Raw genomic sequence first — 18,455 nt, forward strand, 5'->3', positions numbered from 1 at the left:
TGGATTCTAGTTTACCCTCAACACTGAAGTCAAGCTGACTGTATGGCAGTATGGCAGCGACAAAGATCAAGGTGTAGCGGATTCTAGTTTACCCTCAACACCGAAGTCAAGCTGACTGTATGGCAGTATGGCAGCGACAAAGATCAAGGTGTAGCGGATTCTAGTTTACCCTCAACACCGAAGTCAAGCTGACTGTATGGCAGCGGCAAAGATCAAGGTGTAGCGGATTCTAGTTTACCCTCAACACCGAAGTCAAGCTGACTGTATGGCAGCGACAAAGATCAAGGTGTAGCGGATTCTAGTTTACCCTCAACACCGAAGTCAAGCTGACTGTATGGCAGTATGACAGCGACAAAGATCAAGGTGTAGCGGATTCTAGTTTACCCTCAACACCGAAGTCAAGCTGACTGTATGGCAGTATGGCAGCGACAAAGATCAAGGTGTAGCGGATTCTAGTTTACCCTCAACACCGAAGTCAAGCTGACTGTATGGCAGTATGGCAGCGACAAAGATCAAGGTGTAGCGGATTCTAGTTTACCCTCAACACCGAAGTCAAGTTGGCTGTATGGCAGTATGACAGCGACAAAGATCAAGGTGTGGATTCTAGTTTACCCTCAACACCGAAGTCAAGCTGGCTGTATGGCAGTATGGCAGCGACAAAGATCAAGGTGTAGCGGATTCTAGTTTACCCTCAACACCGAAGTCAAGTTGGCTGTATGGCAGTATGGCAGCGACAAAGATCAAGGTGTAGCGGATTCTAGTTTACCCTAAACACCGAAGTCAAGCTGACTGTATGGCAGTATGACAGCGACAAAGATCAAGGTGTAGCGGATTCTAGTTTACCCTCAACACCGAAGTCAAGCTGACTGTATGGCAGTATGACAGCGACAAAGATCAAGGTGTAGCGGATTCTAGTTTACCCTCAACACCGAAGTCAAGCTGACTGTATGGCAGTATGGCAGCGACAAAGATCAAGGTGTAGCGGATTCTAGTTTACCCCCAACACCGAAGTCAAGCTGACTGTATGGCAGTATGGCAGCGACAAAGATCAAGGTGTAGCGGATTCTAGTTTACCCTCAACACCGAAGTCAAGCTGACTGTATGGCAGTATGGCAGCGACAAAGATCAAGGTGTAGCGGATTCTACATAACGAACTTTATAGCGCTCTGAACGACTCAGCGTGAGCGGGGTATCAGTTTCAAGGTTGCGTAGCAACGATCCTTATCCAATTAAAACATCTTTCAGTAAGCACGTCTTGTTTTGTACTTTGCTGTACTCAAAGAAGCGGCATCTGTTACTTGTATAATGACAGAGAGTGAACCCAGTGTGTGTGACAGTAATCCTAAATAGTTAATATGAAATATCCGTATAAATATTGTGGTTCCGCGCCAAATTCGAAGTTTCGAGTTCGTCCATGGCGAATGAGAGCGGGAAGCGACCCGATCTTAGTTTAAGAAGAGTTTACAGCGATTCGCTCGATGCATCAAATGCGTGGTACGCAATCAATGTCGATATCTGCTATAGAGTTCATGATTTTCTTTCGATCGAAGAAAACAGAACGTATTTAAATAGGGATTTTGTCAAGCTAAGCCTCGACGAACTGAGGTAAGAAAATGGCGCGCAAATTCCCACCGATTGGTTCGGACCACGAGCACCAAGACGAGCCACTGTTGTTGTTGCGACCCTATATGGGATTATTTATAGAATAATCAGGATGAAGAAACACCCAAAAGAAACTGATGTCGCCTTTGGAATTCTCGAAGCTGCTAGAAAGCTACTAAATAAATCGAATTTGACTCCCATTGATCAAGATCGCGATTTGGCCGGAGTCAAGTACGAGGAGAGTGAAATGCAGCCAATTTCACCCGCGCCCTTAACTCACCAGCAACTCCCGTGGGTAATCTTAAACGGTGTTTCGATTCATCGAGGGCCTCGAGGAGTTTCCAAGATATTGAGAATCTAAATAGCGCTGGGCCGCGTCAGAGGGCAAAGCGCGCCAAAGGCGCGTCATCGGTGTTGTTTCAGCAGCTCAAGAGAGATTTTACTCAGAGCGGAGAAGCGCTCGGTCAACTGTTTGGAAATAGCTTTCTTTATGACGAGGACCAGCGGCCTTTCATAAAGGAAGCTATTTCTACAACATTGAACGTTGTATGTGAGAAGAAAGGGCCGCGGAAAGGATTTGCCGAAATCCTTGATGAGGATGTGCTGGAAAAATACATTTCCACCATGAAAGTGCCTGACTGGGTCCAGTTGCTGGTCAAACTATCGACGAAACTCCCAGATCGTTGCTGGCAGACTGTGCTCAGCTACCTATGTATTGGTAAAAGTGGGGTAAGCATTTGGTTGCTTTTATTAAATTTCAAGCTCAGAATATTTTTAGTTCTTTTAAGTAAGATTGGCAATTGTATATTTTCTTGTCAGAAATCAACTGATGTAGGCATTCTCCTTACAAACAACGAAATCCGAGCCCAAAAACAGCTTGTGTTTTCTGTAACACGCCAGTTGTTTAAAGTTGAGTTAATGCCAGATGTGCGTGGCTATGGAGCTTCACTTGAGATGATTCTGGTATGGGCCATCAGAGAATGCCGTCTCCATGCCAACATCCCGACAAACATAGAATTTAATTTGAAGTTGGATGGCAGGCCTCTAGCAGGTACTAATTTTATTTTTTCTGTTATTTTAATTTTTTTCCCTTACATAACTTCTTTCCCTTTACATAACTTCCCCTTACATAATTGTAGTTGTTATCATAGCCACTTTTAAAGTTGGTATCTTCTGATCATTAATTAAACATCTTAATCATTTATTCCAGTGATTCTTTTTGAATAGCACCATCTTTGTACTAGATTGTTTTTTTTTTTAAATAGTATTTTTGTTCCATTCCAGGAAGGGACCATGTATCACTAGGAATAGTCCCAATGATCCCTAATAAAGCTGAACACCAGAGTGCCCTCTCTGTTTATCCACTTGCAATTGCAAACTGTGCTGCGCCAGTTGAATAAGACCACAAACTAGGACACAACTTGGAAACGCTTTAATCAACAGAGAACCAAAGCCAGTATCGTAACACAGCAAAAACAAAATGGCGGAGAGAAGGCAGGGTTTGGTGAACGTAACATAACTAAGTACCGCTGACCGGTACTGGCGTGACTTCCTTTCTTTCTCTCTTATACTATCTACTGTAGAGAAATCACACAACTAATGTCTTTCACGGCGTACAATGTAAATACGATGGACTGATTAAAGGATAGGACTATAACAGTAAGCCTAATTGCTAGCATAGTTTATACATTAAGCCCTATTTAAAGTCAGTGATAAAGTCGTCATCTCTATAACGTAAGGGAAGGTGACGCTCGCGGGTAGACCTCCTAGGTGGGGATGTGTCATTATCTTGAAGATTGGAGGGACAGTGACTGGAGTCCATAGCTCTCGTCTCAGAGGCGTCGGCATCACTTTGGGGTGGTACATCCCGGGAAGGTGGATCAGTTATCGCTGTCGGTATATCTGGTGGGGCTGGGGGCGGAAGCCTCTTGGTGGCCGGAGTGTCATCTTCATCTGCGGAAGAGTCACAGTCATAGGCTGCAGTCGGTGTCTTGTCCGGTACTTCAGATGGAACCTTGTAGCAATCTGTTTTTTTTACTCTGTATGACGTAGAACGTAACTGCGAGCCAATAAACTTTCTGATATTACAGAAGCCTCCTTCAGTGTCTACGACGAGATATCTATCTCGCCCTCGGGTCTTGTTCCTGTCGGGATGCAGGTAAATGAGGTCGCCAACAGTGATTGCTGTGGATGGGCGAAAGTCTGCGGTGGGCGCTTTAGATTTCTCGCTGTACGCGTGGTTAGAATTCCGCTGGTCGTGCTGTTTCCCTATGAGGGTTTGGTCTTGGAAGGGGAGTTGACTGTTGGAAAACTGGTCACGCTGAGTCCACATTTCCCTCGCAGACAGACCACGTAATCGGATGCGGTCGTTGAGATTAGCTGTAGCGACTGCAAGTGCTACTTCAGAGACAGGGCCCCCTAGTGGGTCAAGCTGTAGGATCTCACGTTCTAACTCTTGTACTGCCTTTTCAGCTACCGGGTTCTTATTGACGTTCTTTGTGCGTCCAATTTCGAGGACTAATCGATGGTGTTGCAGGAGCTTGTCTTCCTTTAGCGCTTGAAATCCTGGGGCTGGGTCAGTGCGAATGATGGCGACGGGACCGTCGAGGGGACGCATCTGCACGCAAAGACGAATGAGAGCATCGCGAAGGGTAGAGTGTTGCTCATTGGTTAACAGTAAGCTGGTGGTGTACGAAGTCACGCACTCTCGTACAATCAGGATAAACTGGCGTGACCGACGTATGACGTCTGCTGCGAAAGAAACTCCAATGGCGTCGGGCGGGTCGCAAGACGACTGTTCTATACGTGCTTTGCTGCTTGTACGGAGAGAAGCGCAATGGTGGCAAGCTTGAGACACGCGAACGATGGCCTTCTCAAGATCAAGGGCGAACAGATAGCGCTTGGTGGCCATCTTGAGTTGGTGAGTTGACGGGTGACATAGCTGAATATGTAGAGCTGTGAGTACGCCGTCAAGAACGCGACGTGGAACAATGATGCACTCACGGCTGGGCGATAAGGGTGTTTCACGTTTTACGACGAGTAAGCCATCCTTGGCGATGGTGGCGACACCAAGATATCGTTTGACGTCTTTGATGTTTGTTACCTTTTTCGAAGGTCGGGTGCCCTGTTTGAGGTGGGAGTGAGTTCGACGTAAGTCAGGACACTCGGACTGAATCGCGAGCCAAGCTGATCGGCTAGTGAAAGGGAGCCGCTCGTTGCCATCAATGACGTCCTGAATTGATGAGCGCCTGACAACAGAGTCCCCGAGCTGTTTGACAAAGGAACAGATCTGACAGGCTTCATCTTCGCACGGTGGAGCGTTTCGACTTGCGAAATCTGAGGGGAGAATGGAGGACCCTGATACGTGTCTGACTGTGGCTTGGTACTGACTGACTGCAGAGAGGAAGGTCGAAATTCGTGGGCTTGCGGAAAACTCGCCGCGGCATAATTTCTCGTACGCCTGTACGCAGGGTTTGCTGTCAGTCAAGATGGACGCTCGGTGATGAGATTGTATTAAGTAGGGGCTGAAATGTCTGGTAGCAGAGGCTATAGACAGTGCCTCAACTTCGCAGGGCAACCAAGACGACTGTGAACCTTTTAGCTTGGCGCTGTAGAACCCAGCGAGGTGTAGGTTGCCGTTACGTGTGATGTAAAGTGTGGCGCCGATTCCTGGGTCACGCAGGGCGCCATCCGTGACAGTCCATAGGAAATCCTCAGGTCTTGGCAGGGTGATGACGCGGGTGGAAGAGAGGGCCTTCTGGGCATTATAGAAAGCCGTATGTAGATTGTCAGTCCACTCAATAGTATCTCGTGACTCCCGGCCAGCGACAATTTCGTCGAGGGGTGATAGAAATGTGGAGCACTGTGGTACAACTCGTGAAAGTACCTTGTATGCGCCAATAAAAGAACGCATGCGACCAACGGTAGTTGGGGTTGGACATTGGGCTAGCGTAGCAACTCGGTGGGGGCTAGCCTTCAAGGTGCCTGCACTCCAGATCCATCCAAGAATAGTAGTGGTCTTGGGGTTGATGATTGTTTTGGAGGCAGACAAGCGAAGATTGCATTCGTGAAGAGCCTGGAGGGTTCTTTTCCAGTTGCTGAAGAGTTCATGTGGGGTGTTTCCTCCACAGTAGAGATCATCGGCAAGCTTGACAACAACGCCTTCAGCAAGAAGATCTCCAAGGACGCGGCACATTAGTTCTTCTAACGCAGTTTCAGAACCAGGCATACCCATTGCACAACGGGTGTAAACTCTGACGCCGCGAAAGGGAGTTGCGACTCCGCAGTATTTCAGAGAGTCTCTTGATAGAGGGATCTGATAAAATGCACTGGTTAGGTCAGTCGCAATGAGGTGATTCCATTGGGCGATTTGGCGTAATGTTGAATCGACGTTTGGCATTAACGACGGTTAAGGTTTGCTGTATCTTCCAACATCAGCAAAGGCTGTTACAAGGCGTGAACCTCCATTCGGCTTGCGGACTAGAAATGATGGATTTAGATATTCCACGGAGATGCCTACGTCTTCTGGGCGTTTAAAGACCCCCTGATTCTCCAGTTTATCAAATTTATCTTGTAACTCGAGAAGTTTTTCACGTGCATATTGGGGAAGGCGCCCTTTCCGTTGGGGGGGTTCAACAGGCCCCATGTTGACTCTGGCTTCGAAGGGGCCTACGTGGCCGTTGTAGCCTTCGATATTAGCGTCAAACACCTGGTCGTATTCATGGTGGAGGGCTTTGAACTTGGCTTTGATATCTGATGGTAGCAAACTGTCAGGATCTAGAGAAACGTTTGCTGAATGAAGGGTGTCTGTAGAAGGGAACGCACGGGCTGGGCTGGTCGTTGTGACGTTCGATGGTTCGAAAAGTTGGCGGACTTGACAGAAGTGCTCGTTACGTTTGAGTGAGCGTGGCTCCGATGTAAGGTTGGGAATACGTATTCTTCCGGCTATGCTGGTAACGATGCCAGGGGGAGGCCAGACAGCAGATGGTTTTACTCTACGAGCGCTCGGCGCGTCGGTACGAGGTTCAAGTGCATACTCGGCATCAGTGGGTGTGTCGTCCGGTAGTGTGATTTCAAGAAACTCGCCTGGCCAGATTGTTGCGTTGCGTGATGGTGCACGGAGGACGGTTACAAGGCGTGCCGTGGTCGAGGTGAGGGTGGAGTGGTGGGCTCCATAAGTGTAGATGGTGTTGTCTCCAAGGATAATCTGCCCTTTTGCAGGTCGGACCGCAATGTCATTTTTCTCCATAAAGGGCGTGCCGGCTAACACTTCTACGTCTAGGTTTTCCACAACGAGACCTTCAAATGAGAAAGACTTATCTGCCCGGGTGAAAGAAAGGCGCGTTTCACCAACAACACGTAACTGGGATGAGCCGTCGGCCTGGCTTACGGACTGGGAGCTGGTTGTAATATTGCAACCGAGGCGTGTCGCGGTGGAGAGTCTTATCATGTTGCCTGTGGCACCGCTGTCGACGGTCACTCGTACGGTATGGTGACTGTAGAAGACGTCTAGATATGGTGACTGGCGGGTCTGTATTCTGAGGACGACCGCGTCATGGGCAGTGTGTGCAGGGGGGTCGATGGACTCAGTCGAGGGCATTTGGGCGTGTGTCTCTAACTCAGAGTCATTGTCGTCGAAGATGTCAGCGATTTGTCTTGCTTTAATCATGTAGCGCCGATCGCTATCTGGGAGAAATTTGCATTCGCTTAGGAAGTGATGAGTATCCGACCGATTAGCCTGACTGCAGAGTGGGCATACCTTCGAGGAGCGGGGCTTTCTTGATGTGGTCTTGCTATTTGGTGCCGGTTTCCACTGATTGTTGTGGCTTGTGGCAGGTTTCCACTGATAAGTGTTGCTGACGGCTGAGCGAAGGATCTTTGCATCATCGGACGTGCGAATTTCCTCTAGCAGGGAGCTCAATGCCTGAGAGATTTCTGGTTTGATCGATGCGAGAGTCCTAGAACGTAGCTCTGTCCCGTACCGTTGCTTAACAAGGCGAGGTAGTGATGGGTGAATAAGCCTCAGCCAAGTCAACACTATGAGGTTTTCTAGTGTTGGGGAAAGTTCCTCTTCTTCTGTTACTTGTTCGCCATGGTGAGTTAGGTTATTGGGTTTGAGGAGGGAATCCTCGGCGAAAGCCATAAGTCTTTGAAACAGGTCTTCCGGGCGCTCGTCGGGCTCTAGATGGATGTCGACGAAATCTATGAAGTGTGCACCAGTTACTTGAAATCCAAAATGTTGTCGGATCGCCTGCCAGATAAACTCTAGAGATGTAGAGTTTTTAACTAAAGTGTTTCTCGAAATAATAGGACAGTAGTTTGCGATTTGTCCTAGCATAAGATCTAAAAAGTTCACCTTCTGTTGGGCAGTGAGGCGTTTTGATTGCTGAACGGTTTCATCATCATCGGTATAGCCACGGAGAGGTTCGGTCTTTGTTTTCTTTTTCCATGTAGCTCCATCGGCAAGATAAGTTGAGAAATTTGTATCGAGAGACAGCGTATACATCAGGTTTTGCTTCCAGTTTTCAAAACTGGTGATAGTTTCGGTTTTAGATAGGCTCCATTGTTTTGGTGCTCTGTGAGTAGCAGCCATTTCTTCGGTAAATAAGTTGTGCTGTCACAGCGGCGTTTGCTGTTCTATTCTGTGATTTTTTTGCGAAAGAGACGAAGGGACGAAATCCAGCTGCCACCACGCCAGTTGAATAAGACCACAAACTAGGACACAACTTGGAAACGCTTTAATCAACAGAGAACCAAAGCCAGTATCGTAACACAGCAAAAACAAAATGGCGGAGAGAAGGCAGGGTTTGGTGAACGTAACATAACTAAGTACCGCTGACCGGTACTGGCGCTGAGAAAAGGTATAAGTCAAGTATTCCATAGTTAATAACAAAGAAACAATTAGTGAATTATTCTATTAAAAGTTGTGCAGATCTATTAAAATGATAGCCTTTTCAAAGAATTTAAAATTTGTAGGTCACTTGAGAATTGCTGAAACCTAAATCCATCCATCCATCCATCAAGCAGGATTATGAACTCTGTGGTCATTACTTTTAGAATGGATTTAATGCATTTTTTTTTTTTAAGGTTTGAGGTCAAAAAGCTCTTGTCAAGACTAAATAGGAAAAAAAAAAGAAATCAAAGATGCAGGACTTACTGTTGATGGATTCAAGTACAGCATCAGCTTTAAAGGTAAACAGATATATACTGTACACTATTATTCATTAAGTAAATGAATTACACACACATATGCCTACTCACTGACACACAAACACACACTTAATGTCACTGTTTTCCTTTCAGTTACATTGGACTACAAAGCACTATTGATGTTGCTGAGGCTGTTAACAGCGGATGAGAATTTTGTGCTTGGGGGCCAAGGGGTAGATTGCCAGTTCTGCTGCTTCTGCACTGCAATCAGGGTATTCATCACTCTCTAATAAAACTCAATACTCAATATAATCACTATTCAAAATACTTAGTATAATTATTTTTAATGAGGGAAGATTGTTGTTTTAAAATATTGGTTCTTATCATGAAAATACAATGTAATATGGTCTTAGCCTGTTTTCAATACATTTAATTCTGAGTGGTTTTATTTTAGGCTTGCAAAGATCACATGGCTGGAGATTTTCAGGAAGTGTGCCTGAGCTGTCTTGCATCCAAAGCAAACATTGGAAAGTATGTTCTGTTTTATTTAATATGCAACATTTGTAACACCTCTGTTTTGCAAAACTAAATAAGGATCTACGGTTATGCTGCTATACTTTTCTTCTCAAAACTGTATAGGAACATTTTGTTCCTGGTTTTACTGTTTGAGTAAAATCACATTCAGTTGAGTACAATCACTACATACAGTCACTAAGTCAATCACTTAATGCTTACATGATCACTTTACTAAAAGTTAAGTTAAATTGTTTCACATATCTTTGTTGGTGCCAATATACATTTTTTAGGTGGACTGGTATCCGTGATGACCTTGAATTCCTAATTGATGAGGAACTCACAAGCATATGCCTTTGTGCCCTCCACTGTGAGATGCGAAATACAGAGCAACTCCTTAGATCCCTTGGGCTCTATGTCTACAAGTGTGGAACCCTGGAGCACTGTAATGAGGCATTGGCTGACTTTGGCCCTGAAAATACCAGGAAGTATGACAGGCTCAAAGTCAAGCTTAACAAGGGCCAGACGACTGCTGTCACCAAGAACAACATCACAGTAATGTCATTCTCAGGTGATTTTCAGCTATGAAATAATTAACAAATAGATCTCATTTTTCATCCATCTCTAATAATCATTGGATTATGTTGTAATAAAAAATATACATTAAGAGGGAGTCTTGTTCATGACACACTGTGATGTCATCAGTGAATTGTATTAGAGCAAAGAAGCACACACAAAAATTTTTTTTGTTGCATACAAGGGAATTTTGGGAGTACATCATGTGTGCAATACCACCAAAACAAACATGTTTTATCTTATCACCAACTCTTCTTGATCAATAAAGGCAGAGTTGTTGTATTAACACTTTTAACTCGTTACTTTGGGCGCTTTTCAGGTTCAAACCTTTTTTTGTTTTTCAGGCAGCACTGAAAAGGCCATCTTAAACAATATCACAGACATTGTGTCCAGGTCACTGCCAATAGACACTCTTGTGAAGTATCACCTTCAGATAACAAGTGTGAGTCAAGATGTTGTCCTCAATCAAGTAGCCTATCTACAAGATGTGAAAGAGGTAAAACCTTCATTAGATATTAGTAATAATAACCACTTTTTATAATAATCACTTTTATGTTTTACTTCTTTTCAAGTAAAATAATGAAAATAATTATAGTTTTTTTTTTCAGTACCTTGAGAGTATTTTACACAGTGGTAAATTCCAGAGAGATCATGGCACACACCAAGACGAAATCCAGTTATTGGATCATCCTGGTACATAATTATGTATTATTAACTGAATCATAATTTACGTTAAATATACTTCTAATATGTACAGGATGTTGTCCCTATGTAGTGAAAAAAGTCAATTAAAATAGGTGTATATAAATTTTATGCACTTTTTTTCAGTGGATTTTCTTGATAACAAAAACTAAAAGGATATGAAAGATTGTATGAAGCTTTTGTCATAGGATAATTTCTTTATAATTTGTTTCTTTCAGTTTTGAGAACATTTCTAGAAGAAGAGCATGCTACCTGGACACTCATGCTACAGGATGTTGAGGAGAAATACCTGAAGGCAGAACAGTCCAACCTCCCTTCTCTATCATCCAAGAAACGTTTGAAAACACAACCACCAAGCCCAAACACAGCCATGGCTGAGCTTGCTGCTGATATTCAGTTGGGAAATTTTCACTCGGTGTGTGCACTTATCACTGCTGGAAAATCAATGTCATTTTCACAGGCCTTAAGATTTTTTTTAAAGTTTTTGTGTTAATCAATTCTAGGTATTTCGTGGATGGGTGGAGCTAGCGACTGTCATGAGGGAGCAGACGTTCGATGAAGACGAAGATGATAACATTGATGTGTATGATGTTAAGGTGCATTTTATCAGTTGTTTGAGAGTTTGTAGTGAAAACAAATTCACTGACAACGTGGATTGTCTCGTTTTATAATCCTGAACGAGCCTTTTCATTAAGATCAGCTTCAATAAGATTGTCTCAATATGTAATCTGGATAACGACAATAACATTTTGAAATTGCTATGTTTTTTTTTATTGCAGTGCAAGCTGTGGGGACTGCATTTACGTCACCTTTTCCGAGGAGGTCTAGGAACTGGTGACTATGGCCATTTGACAGTGGAACATAGTGCTATGTTGTTCCGACAGCACCGTTCTTTCGCCAAATATTCGAACCAGGGATTCGAGGCTTCCCACAAGATCCACAGGGCCTTGTACTCAAGAGCCTCCAGCCATGACCAGGTTGGTGTTAATCAGTCAAGTAAGAATTCATCACAACAATACTAACAAACAGTAATGATATAAAGATATGTTAAAAAAAGTGTCAGGGCTTTCATTAATTTTAAGAGTATGTGGTGGAGATTGATAAGAAGGGAGTGGAAGTTATTTTATCTTTTTAGTTCGACTTTTTAAAAAAAAGTAGCCGGTGCTTGGTGGAAAATAGCCTGCGCTTCCACCGGCCTCCGGGGCCTAATGAAACCCCTGAGTGCTATTGATGACTGAATTTTGTTGTTTTTCTTGTTTCAGTTGAACAAATAATGACCCACTGGTTGTCAGAAATGATGCTGTTCTTGCGATATGAGTTTGTTAAAGCCAGCGAGTGCATCTCCCAAGGTTTGTTTGAGAACAATGTTTTCTCACATAAAAAAATTGAATGTTAGTGAGATGAAGTGAATGAAAATCTTGTAAAGGAAAAACTAATCTTGGATTATTTATTGTGAATGTATGTAACAGATCTTGCAGATGTCCGTGGCCAAAAGCCCGAGAACAACGAAGGTCAATAACAATAGTGTTGTCTAACTGATCTTGCAGATGTCCGTGGCCAAAAAGCCCGAGAGCAACAGAGATTAATAACAATAGTGTTGTCTAACTGATCTTGCAGATGTCCGAGGCCAAAAGCCCGAGAGCAACAGAGATCAATAACAATAGTGTTGTCTAACTGATCTTGCAGATGTCCGAGGCCAAAAGCCCGAGAGCAACAGAGATCAATAACAATAGTGTTGTCTAACTGATCTTGCAGATGTCCGAGGCCAAAAGCCCGAGAGCAACGGAGATCAATAACAATAGTGTTGTCTAACTGATCTTGCAGATGTCCGTGGCCAAAAGCCCGAGAGCAACGGAGATCAATAACAATAGTGTTGTCTAACTGATCTTGCAGATGTCCGTGGCCAAAAGCCCGAGAGCAACAGAGATCAGTAACAATAGTGTTGTCTAACTGATCTTGCAGAAGTCCGTGGCCAAAAGCCCGAGAGCAACGGAGATCAATAACAATAGTGTTGTCTAACTGATCTTGCAGATGTCCGAGGCCAAAAGCCCGAGAGCAACGGAGATCAATAATGAGGTAGCGGTGCAATTAATCCTGCGTTTAAAAGGTATGTAGATAGTTGCTCTGGTGACTGTGTTATGTTAAAATTTATATTTATTCGATATCGAGGGGCTTCTCTTTCAGCGTGAATACTATTTAACAAAAATTCAAACTTCTGAAGTTTGTCTGGCTAGGTTACCGCCAGAGTTTTTGAGAGTCTTTGTTGGGTGAGGAAGAACTTTTCTAAAACTAGTGTTAGCCTAGTAGATTGGCTAGATAATAATACATTTTCAAAAATCAATTTTTGATTTGTCAATATCTGTAGACAATAGACACTTACATACACGTACATTTTCACTTTTAGAATAAAAGTAAATTAGTCAAAATTTGTAGTAAATTTTCCTATGATAATTTCGCAAAATTGTTAACTATCTTTTTAGGCGCATGGTGACCACTGAATTTCATATTATCAAGAGATGAAGCCCCTTTCCGGGTTTTGGAATTTATCGGGTGGTTTTAGAAGAACCACCTCTGCTAATTTGCATAAAAGATTTGGCGTGTGAAACAAAACTTTGGGCTTTAGTAGCAAACGGATGATGCGCTTTAGCACAGAACATGATGCGCTTTAATAGCACAGAACATGATGCGCCTTAGCACTGAACATGATGCGCCTTAGCACAAAGCATAGTCTTAGCCATGGAGGACACGCGGCTTGCTGCGAAACGATCTGCTAGTAAAAGAAGAAAGCAAGCAAAAAAGAAAGCGAAGAATGAAGAAAAAAAATTGATACAGATAAGAAAAGAATCCCGGTGTAAAATCCCGAGGCTAGAGGAGTCAGAGACAAAACGGGAGACACAAGAACCAGCACCCCTCTACCGCGCTGACCCACAAACGCCACAACGAAAGCAGAATGTGGCACTAAAGAAACCGAAGAAGCATCAAATGCCACAAACGAGAGGCCAAAAATTACTTGAAATGTGTGGCGTTCATATACAACACCAACCACCAACCAACACCAACGCGCAAACTAGAGCTAAAGCAAGCACGGAGAAACATCGAAGCTTACCCGAAGTTTCACGCACAGAGTTAACGGTGATCAAAGATGTGAAAAAAGAAATTGGGGAGGGCAGCTACGGAATTTGCCAGATAAAACAATATCGGGGCAATATGCTTGTTGTTGTCAAGGAGTTTCGCCGGGCCGTGCAGAAAGAAGAGGCAGTGCATGAAGCAACCGTGCTACAAGAGCTTCAAAAAGCCAATCACCACCCATCTCTTCCTCTTCTCATTGGCGTCGCCTTGAAAGAAAGACCTTATCTACTCGTGACACAGTTCCACGGCAGGGGATACAAAAGCGTTACACTGTCAAGCGCAGTGAAGAAAGGCCTTTTTACAGAAGTAGGTATGTGGCTTGCTGCCCTGAAGACGATAGCGGAAACGCTGCTGTTTTGTCACCAGAAAGGGTTTCTACACAACGATCTTAAGCAAAACAATGTGGTTTTCCACTATTCCGGGTCTTGGAAACCGGTTGTGATTGACTGGGGGAAAGCATCGCGGGTCGGCGATGAAGTCAAATTTTCTAAAGCAAGGCAGCAGAAAGACTATCCTTGGATAGCACCTGAGGTTTTAGATACATCACAGGCAAAAAGTATGGCGAGTGATGTGTACTTCTTCGGATATTTGGTGAAATATGTCATTACTCGTGTTAATGATTTCAATGCAGATGGAATAGGAGAATTGTCCGGCAACTGTCTACGCAATAATGCAAATTCCCGCCCTAGTTTAGAAAAGGTTGTATCCAAGTTTACAAAAAACAAGGCCGTCTCATATGCTTGATTAAATAATAATTCCTTTTCCTATCATGACGTCTCGAAATAGTTAAAAAAAATGATAAAACGTTCTTCATGCAAAAATGTTTTTTTTTACCGGAATGTAGATATTATGAATCAATCAAAGGATAATCCATAAAGGCCATAATCTGGCATCTCTGGGATTTAAATTTGTTCAAACGAATGTTTACTACCCGTAAGCACTTTGCACTGACAAAATAGGTGTACAGTGCTATTAAAAAAACCCATGAAACTCATGGGACAAATGATACTTTAAAGCTACAAAACATATTGTAGAGCCAAAATGATGCCAGTCTTTCTCATACCAATGTAATATAGAATACCAGAATTATCAATAAAAAATAGATAAGAAATACACTGTTAGTGACAATCATTTGTTACCAGAGTCCATGTATTTGGAAGCTATATTAATATTCATAAAAATGTAAAAGAGTTCTACAGCTTTTCAAACCTGGATTTTTTTTTGGCTTATTTACTTGATATCCATGAAACACTGCAGGTTACAATGCACAGATTCACCGAGAGCAACCGGTGCAGGTATAACAGCGCAAGTATTTTGTTACAGTGTGACATCCGCTACCGTGGTCTCAAGTAAACGTTCATAAAAGTTAGCAAAAGTGTTACAGTCTACAAGGTTTACAAGGCTAGGAGAATCCGTGTTCTAGGGTGCCCACCTTTGCTCGCAATGCTTGCCTAAAATTATTTTATTTTTTCATAGGTAAGAAGGCATTCCACTTCCGTGGATGCGGGTGGAAAAAGAAGGACACCAACTGGTCAGCAGAAGACAAGTCCTGGATCCTGGTTATGACAAAGCTACTGAACAATATCTATGGAGATGACTACCTAACGTACTCGTACACGCAGAAAGGAACAATAATTGATTTTAAGTATGACCCAAGACAGAAGTTCGCCTATGACTATGGTATTTGGGAGCAAGAGTTCCCAGCCCATGTGCCATGTGCTAGGAAATGTCTGTATAAACAAAGTACCAGCCATGCGCCCAGTGCCAGCCATGCGCCCAGTGCCAGTCATGCCCCCACTGCCAGCCATGCGCCCACTGCCAGCCATGCGCCCACTGCCAGCCATGCACCCACTGCCAGCCATGCGCCCACTGCCAGCCATGTGCCCACTGCCAGCCATGTGCCCACTGCCAGCCATGTGCCCACTGCCAGCCATGTGCCCACTGCCAGCCATGCGCCCACTGCCAGCCATGTTCCCACTGGCAGCCATGCGCCCAGTGCCAGCCATGCCCCCACTACCAGCCATGTGCCCACTGCCAGCCATGCCCCCACTGCCAGCCATGCACCCACTGCCAGCCATGCGCCCACTGCCAGCCATGCGCCCACTGCCAGCCATGCACCCACTGCCAGCCATGCGCCCACTGCCAGCCATGTGCCCACTGCCAACCATGCCCTCACTGCCAGCCATGCGCCCAGTGCCAGCCATGCCCCCACTACCAGCCATGTGCCCACTGCCAGCCATGCCCCCACTGCCAGCCATGCACCCACTGCCAGCCATGCGCCCAGTGCCAGCCATGCGCCCACTACCAGCCATGAACCTTCTACAAGACATGCCCCTAGAAAGCAAAGAAGAATGGCAACTCTATCCCTTTCTGACCATTGCATTAGCGAAAATGGAATGCTAAATGACATTACCATTAATGCAGCCCAACGCATCTTGCAACAACAGCATCCTTTGTACGAGGGTTTTCAAGACACATTGCTTGGACCCCATTTGCAGTTCACTGTATGTGCCGGGGAGTTTGTGCAGATACTTCACACAGGTACTTCCCATTGGATAGCCGTGTCAAATGTTGGCTGCCCGAGAGCAACGGTCAACTATTTCGATAGTTTGTGTTCTGGTAGGCCGAATTCACAGGTCATAAAGCAAATAGCTGCTATAATGAGGGCCAACAGCCCAAATATATCAATCAATGTAATCCCTGTGCAACAGCAAACGAAACCTGCGGAATGCGGGCTTTTTGCTGTGGCCTACATGACCAGTATATTAAATGGCCAAGATCCAAATTCCGTAAACTACGACGAGGGAAAATTTAGAAGACACTTAAGGGACTGTTTCACCCGACAGGTGATAACCAAATTCCCAGAAGTTACCATTATCACAGGGAAATGCAAAGCAGCTAATATTTCTGTTAAACTTTGCTGTTTTTGCAGAATGCCACAGCAAAGATCACACATTTGTCATTGATTTGTTGTAATTTTCAGAAATAACGAACAAATGTACAATTATTTATATTTTTAAGCTTGTAAGGCCGTACAACAATTTGTTTACAGTTTATTTACTTTTGAAATATTTTCACGAAGGCATCTATTTAGTACCCTAAGCAACTAAAAGAAAACTTTTCCAATGTACATTCGGAGAGTTAGCGAGCCACTAGTGGAGCAAGAGTAAAGTGGCCTCCAAATCATTTCAAATCCCCTAGTGGCTCTACCTTCTCCATCGCTTATTTCAAGTTCTGTGCGCACCGTAGCTGCCTTGTATGTTTTTTGCTTGGCTGCCTCCAAAGCAGCACGGCCTGTCAATGCCGTGAAATGTCCAACCGGCACCTGCTCCTTCCCATTATATGCCTGGGTGGTTGACACTTCAATATTCCGTTGCTCTTCGAGGGCACTTAGCACTCTTGCGCTGTTAGTGGTTTGGAAGGAATAGGTAGGAACATTCTCTTTCCATAACGGAGGCCGCATATGTCTTGCCGTCTTAACGCTATTGAGAAGTCCCCCCGTTTTAAATAAAAGATGCTGGAGGTACTGGATTGGCACATTCGTGATGGTCAAGTGATACCACTTCGCTTAAAAAAAAAAAGAAATCGCTTACTGTTATTGCAATACCTAACATAAAACAATAAACGAACGCTGGGCTTGGATTTAAGGAAGTAAGAACACAGCTGATATTATTTCCACTTACGGGAAATTATTGGAAGCTGGGCGCTTAAACAGGCATTTACAATAAAAGAAAAAGCGTATGCAAAATGTTCTTAGCGCTTCACAATTATTACACAACATAAAAGAAGAAGAAATGGTAATACAAATTAGGAGTTTTAACTTTTAAGTTAGGAACTTTCAAAAGTATAATGTAGCATAACACGGTAAAAGAATGGTAATAGTTAATTATTTATTAAATGAAAATAGTTTACCTGGGACACACGGATTGTGTGCCGAATTTATCCCCTCGACGATTTCGCTCAACCAGCAAAGGTAGGATGCGTAAAGTCTACTTGAGCGCTGAAGTCTCTTTGCCTGAGACGTCGCGACCTCATGGCCATCTTCCTCAATGAATTTTGATATTGATGGCATGTCCTGACCTTTATGCCGCCCGAAGAAGTGCTTTTTTAAGGCCTTTCGTGTTCGAAAGGTTCCGTAGCAATCGGGACATTGAACAGAATAAAAAGGTGCCATATTATTAGAAAGTACTGGAAAAAAGTGGTGAGGTATCGACAAAAGTTAGTATTAAGGAAATCGTGGACTATGCCGATACTACAGTCTGAAACGATGGTTAGGAGAATATTGCATTTCTATTAAACGAGGTATTCAGATCGAAAGTCAGTTTCTCCTTACGTACTATTAAGCTCCGGAAGTTTTACACCCTACACAGGTTTTGTATTTCCTGGATTCCAATTGTCAACCTACACGAGCTGAAACCTAATTTTTAGCGCAAACGGCGTTCAAAAAAATAAACACCAGCATATTACGCAACAAACTGTTTTTTCTGTATTAATATTTACAGTTGTGTTTATGACATTTATCATGAGATTTATGCTTAATATAAAATAGTGTCATTATGAGGTTTGATTTGTGTTCTCAGCCGAAAACGATTGCTTACGAACTCTTATATCGGATAAACTCAATCTGTAACGTAAATGCGAGTCCGCATGTGAATATATGTACAATATCGGAGAGTGTTGATTGAAAACCTATCTGCATAATCCTTCATTATTACCCTCAACACCGAAGTCAAGCTGACTGTATGGCAGTATGGCAGCGACAAAGATCAAGGTGTAGCGGATTC

General features: G+C 43.8%; 5 protein-coding genes across 6 annotated transcripts; 3 read left to right on the plus strand and 2 right to left on the minus strand.

The window, feature by feature from the left end:
- Positions 1-1,714: 1,714 nt before the first annotated feature.
- LOC125556717 lies at positions 1,715-3,259 on the plus strand. The gene is made up of 4 exons (XM_048721058.1): positions 1,715-1,844; positions 1,886-2,331; positions 2,422-2,653; positions 2,887-3,259. The coding sequence occupies exons 1-4, from the start codon at positions 1,715-1,717 to the stop codon at positions 3,000-3,002; spliced, it is 924 nt and encodes a 307-aa protein (XP_048577015.1). The 3' UTR covers positions 3,003-3,259.
- Positions 3,260-3,298: 39 nt separating this feature from the next.
- On the minus strand, positions 3,299-5,836 carry LOC125559103. The gene has a single exon (XM_048721060.1). It carries the CDS (start codon positions 5,834-5,836, stop codon positions 3,299-3,301), a length of 2,538 nt encoding a protein of 845 aa, XP_048577017.1.
- A 2,617-nt stretch (positions 5,837-8,453) lies between these two features.
- On the plus strand, positions 8,454-15,296 carry LOC116615566. 2 transcript variants are annotated; one of them, XM_048720975.1, is made up of 12 exons: positions 8,454-8,793; positions 8,905-9,023; positions 9,206-9,282; positions 9,558-9,835; positions 10,185-10,336; positions 10,449-10,533; positions 10,761-10,957; positions 11,046-11,138; positions 11,322-11,538; positions 11,805-11,891; positions 12,574-12,649; positions 15,148-15,296. In XM_048720975.1, the coding sequence occupies exons 2-11, from the start codon at positions 8,931-8,933 to the stop codon at positions 12,612-12,614; spliced, it is 1,320 nt and encodes a 439-aa protein (XP_048576932.1). In that variant the 5' UTR covers positions 8,454-8,793; positions 8,905-8,930; the 3' UTR covers positions 12,615-12,649; positions 15,148-15,296. The 2 variants fall into 2 exon arrangements, with proteins under 2 accessions (XP_048576932.1, XP_048576933.1); XM_048720976.1 differs by lacking the exon at positions 11,046-11,138.
- On the plus strand, positions 12,615-14,784 carry LOC116612653 (cyclin-dependent kinase 1-A-like). Its single transcript, XM_048720977.1, has one exon. It carries the CDS (start codon positions 13,279-13,281, stop codon positions 14,413-14,415), a length of 1,137 nt encoding a protein of 378 aa, XP_048576934.1. The 5' UTR covers positions 12,615-13,278; the 3' UTR covers positions 14,416-14,784.
- Positions 15,297-16,718: 1,422 nt separating the features above from the next.
- LOC116608311 lies at positions 16,719-17,861 on the minus strand. The gene is made up of 2 exons (XM_048721172.1): positions 17,584-17,861; positions 16,719-17,238 (listed from the first exon to the last, which is right to left on the minus strand). The coding sequence occupies exons 1-2, from the start codon at positions 17,843-17,845 to the stop codon at positions 16,778-16,780; spliced, it is 723 nt and encodes a 240-aa protein (XP_048577129.1). The 5' UTR covers positions 17,846-17,861; the 3' UTR covers positions 16,719-16,777.
- Positions 17,862-18,455: the final 594 nt, after the last annotated feature.

Source organism: Nematostella vectensis, chromosome 13 (assembly GCF_932526225.1).
Source record: "Nematostella vectensis chromosome 13, jaNemVect1.1, whole genome shotgun sequence".
Taxonomy (NCBI): Eukaryota; Metazoa; Cnidaria; class Anthozoa; order Actiniaria; family Edwardsiidae; genus Nematostella; species Nematostella vectensis.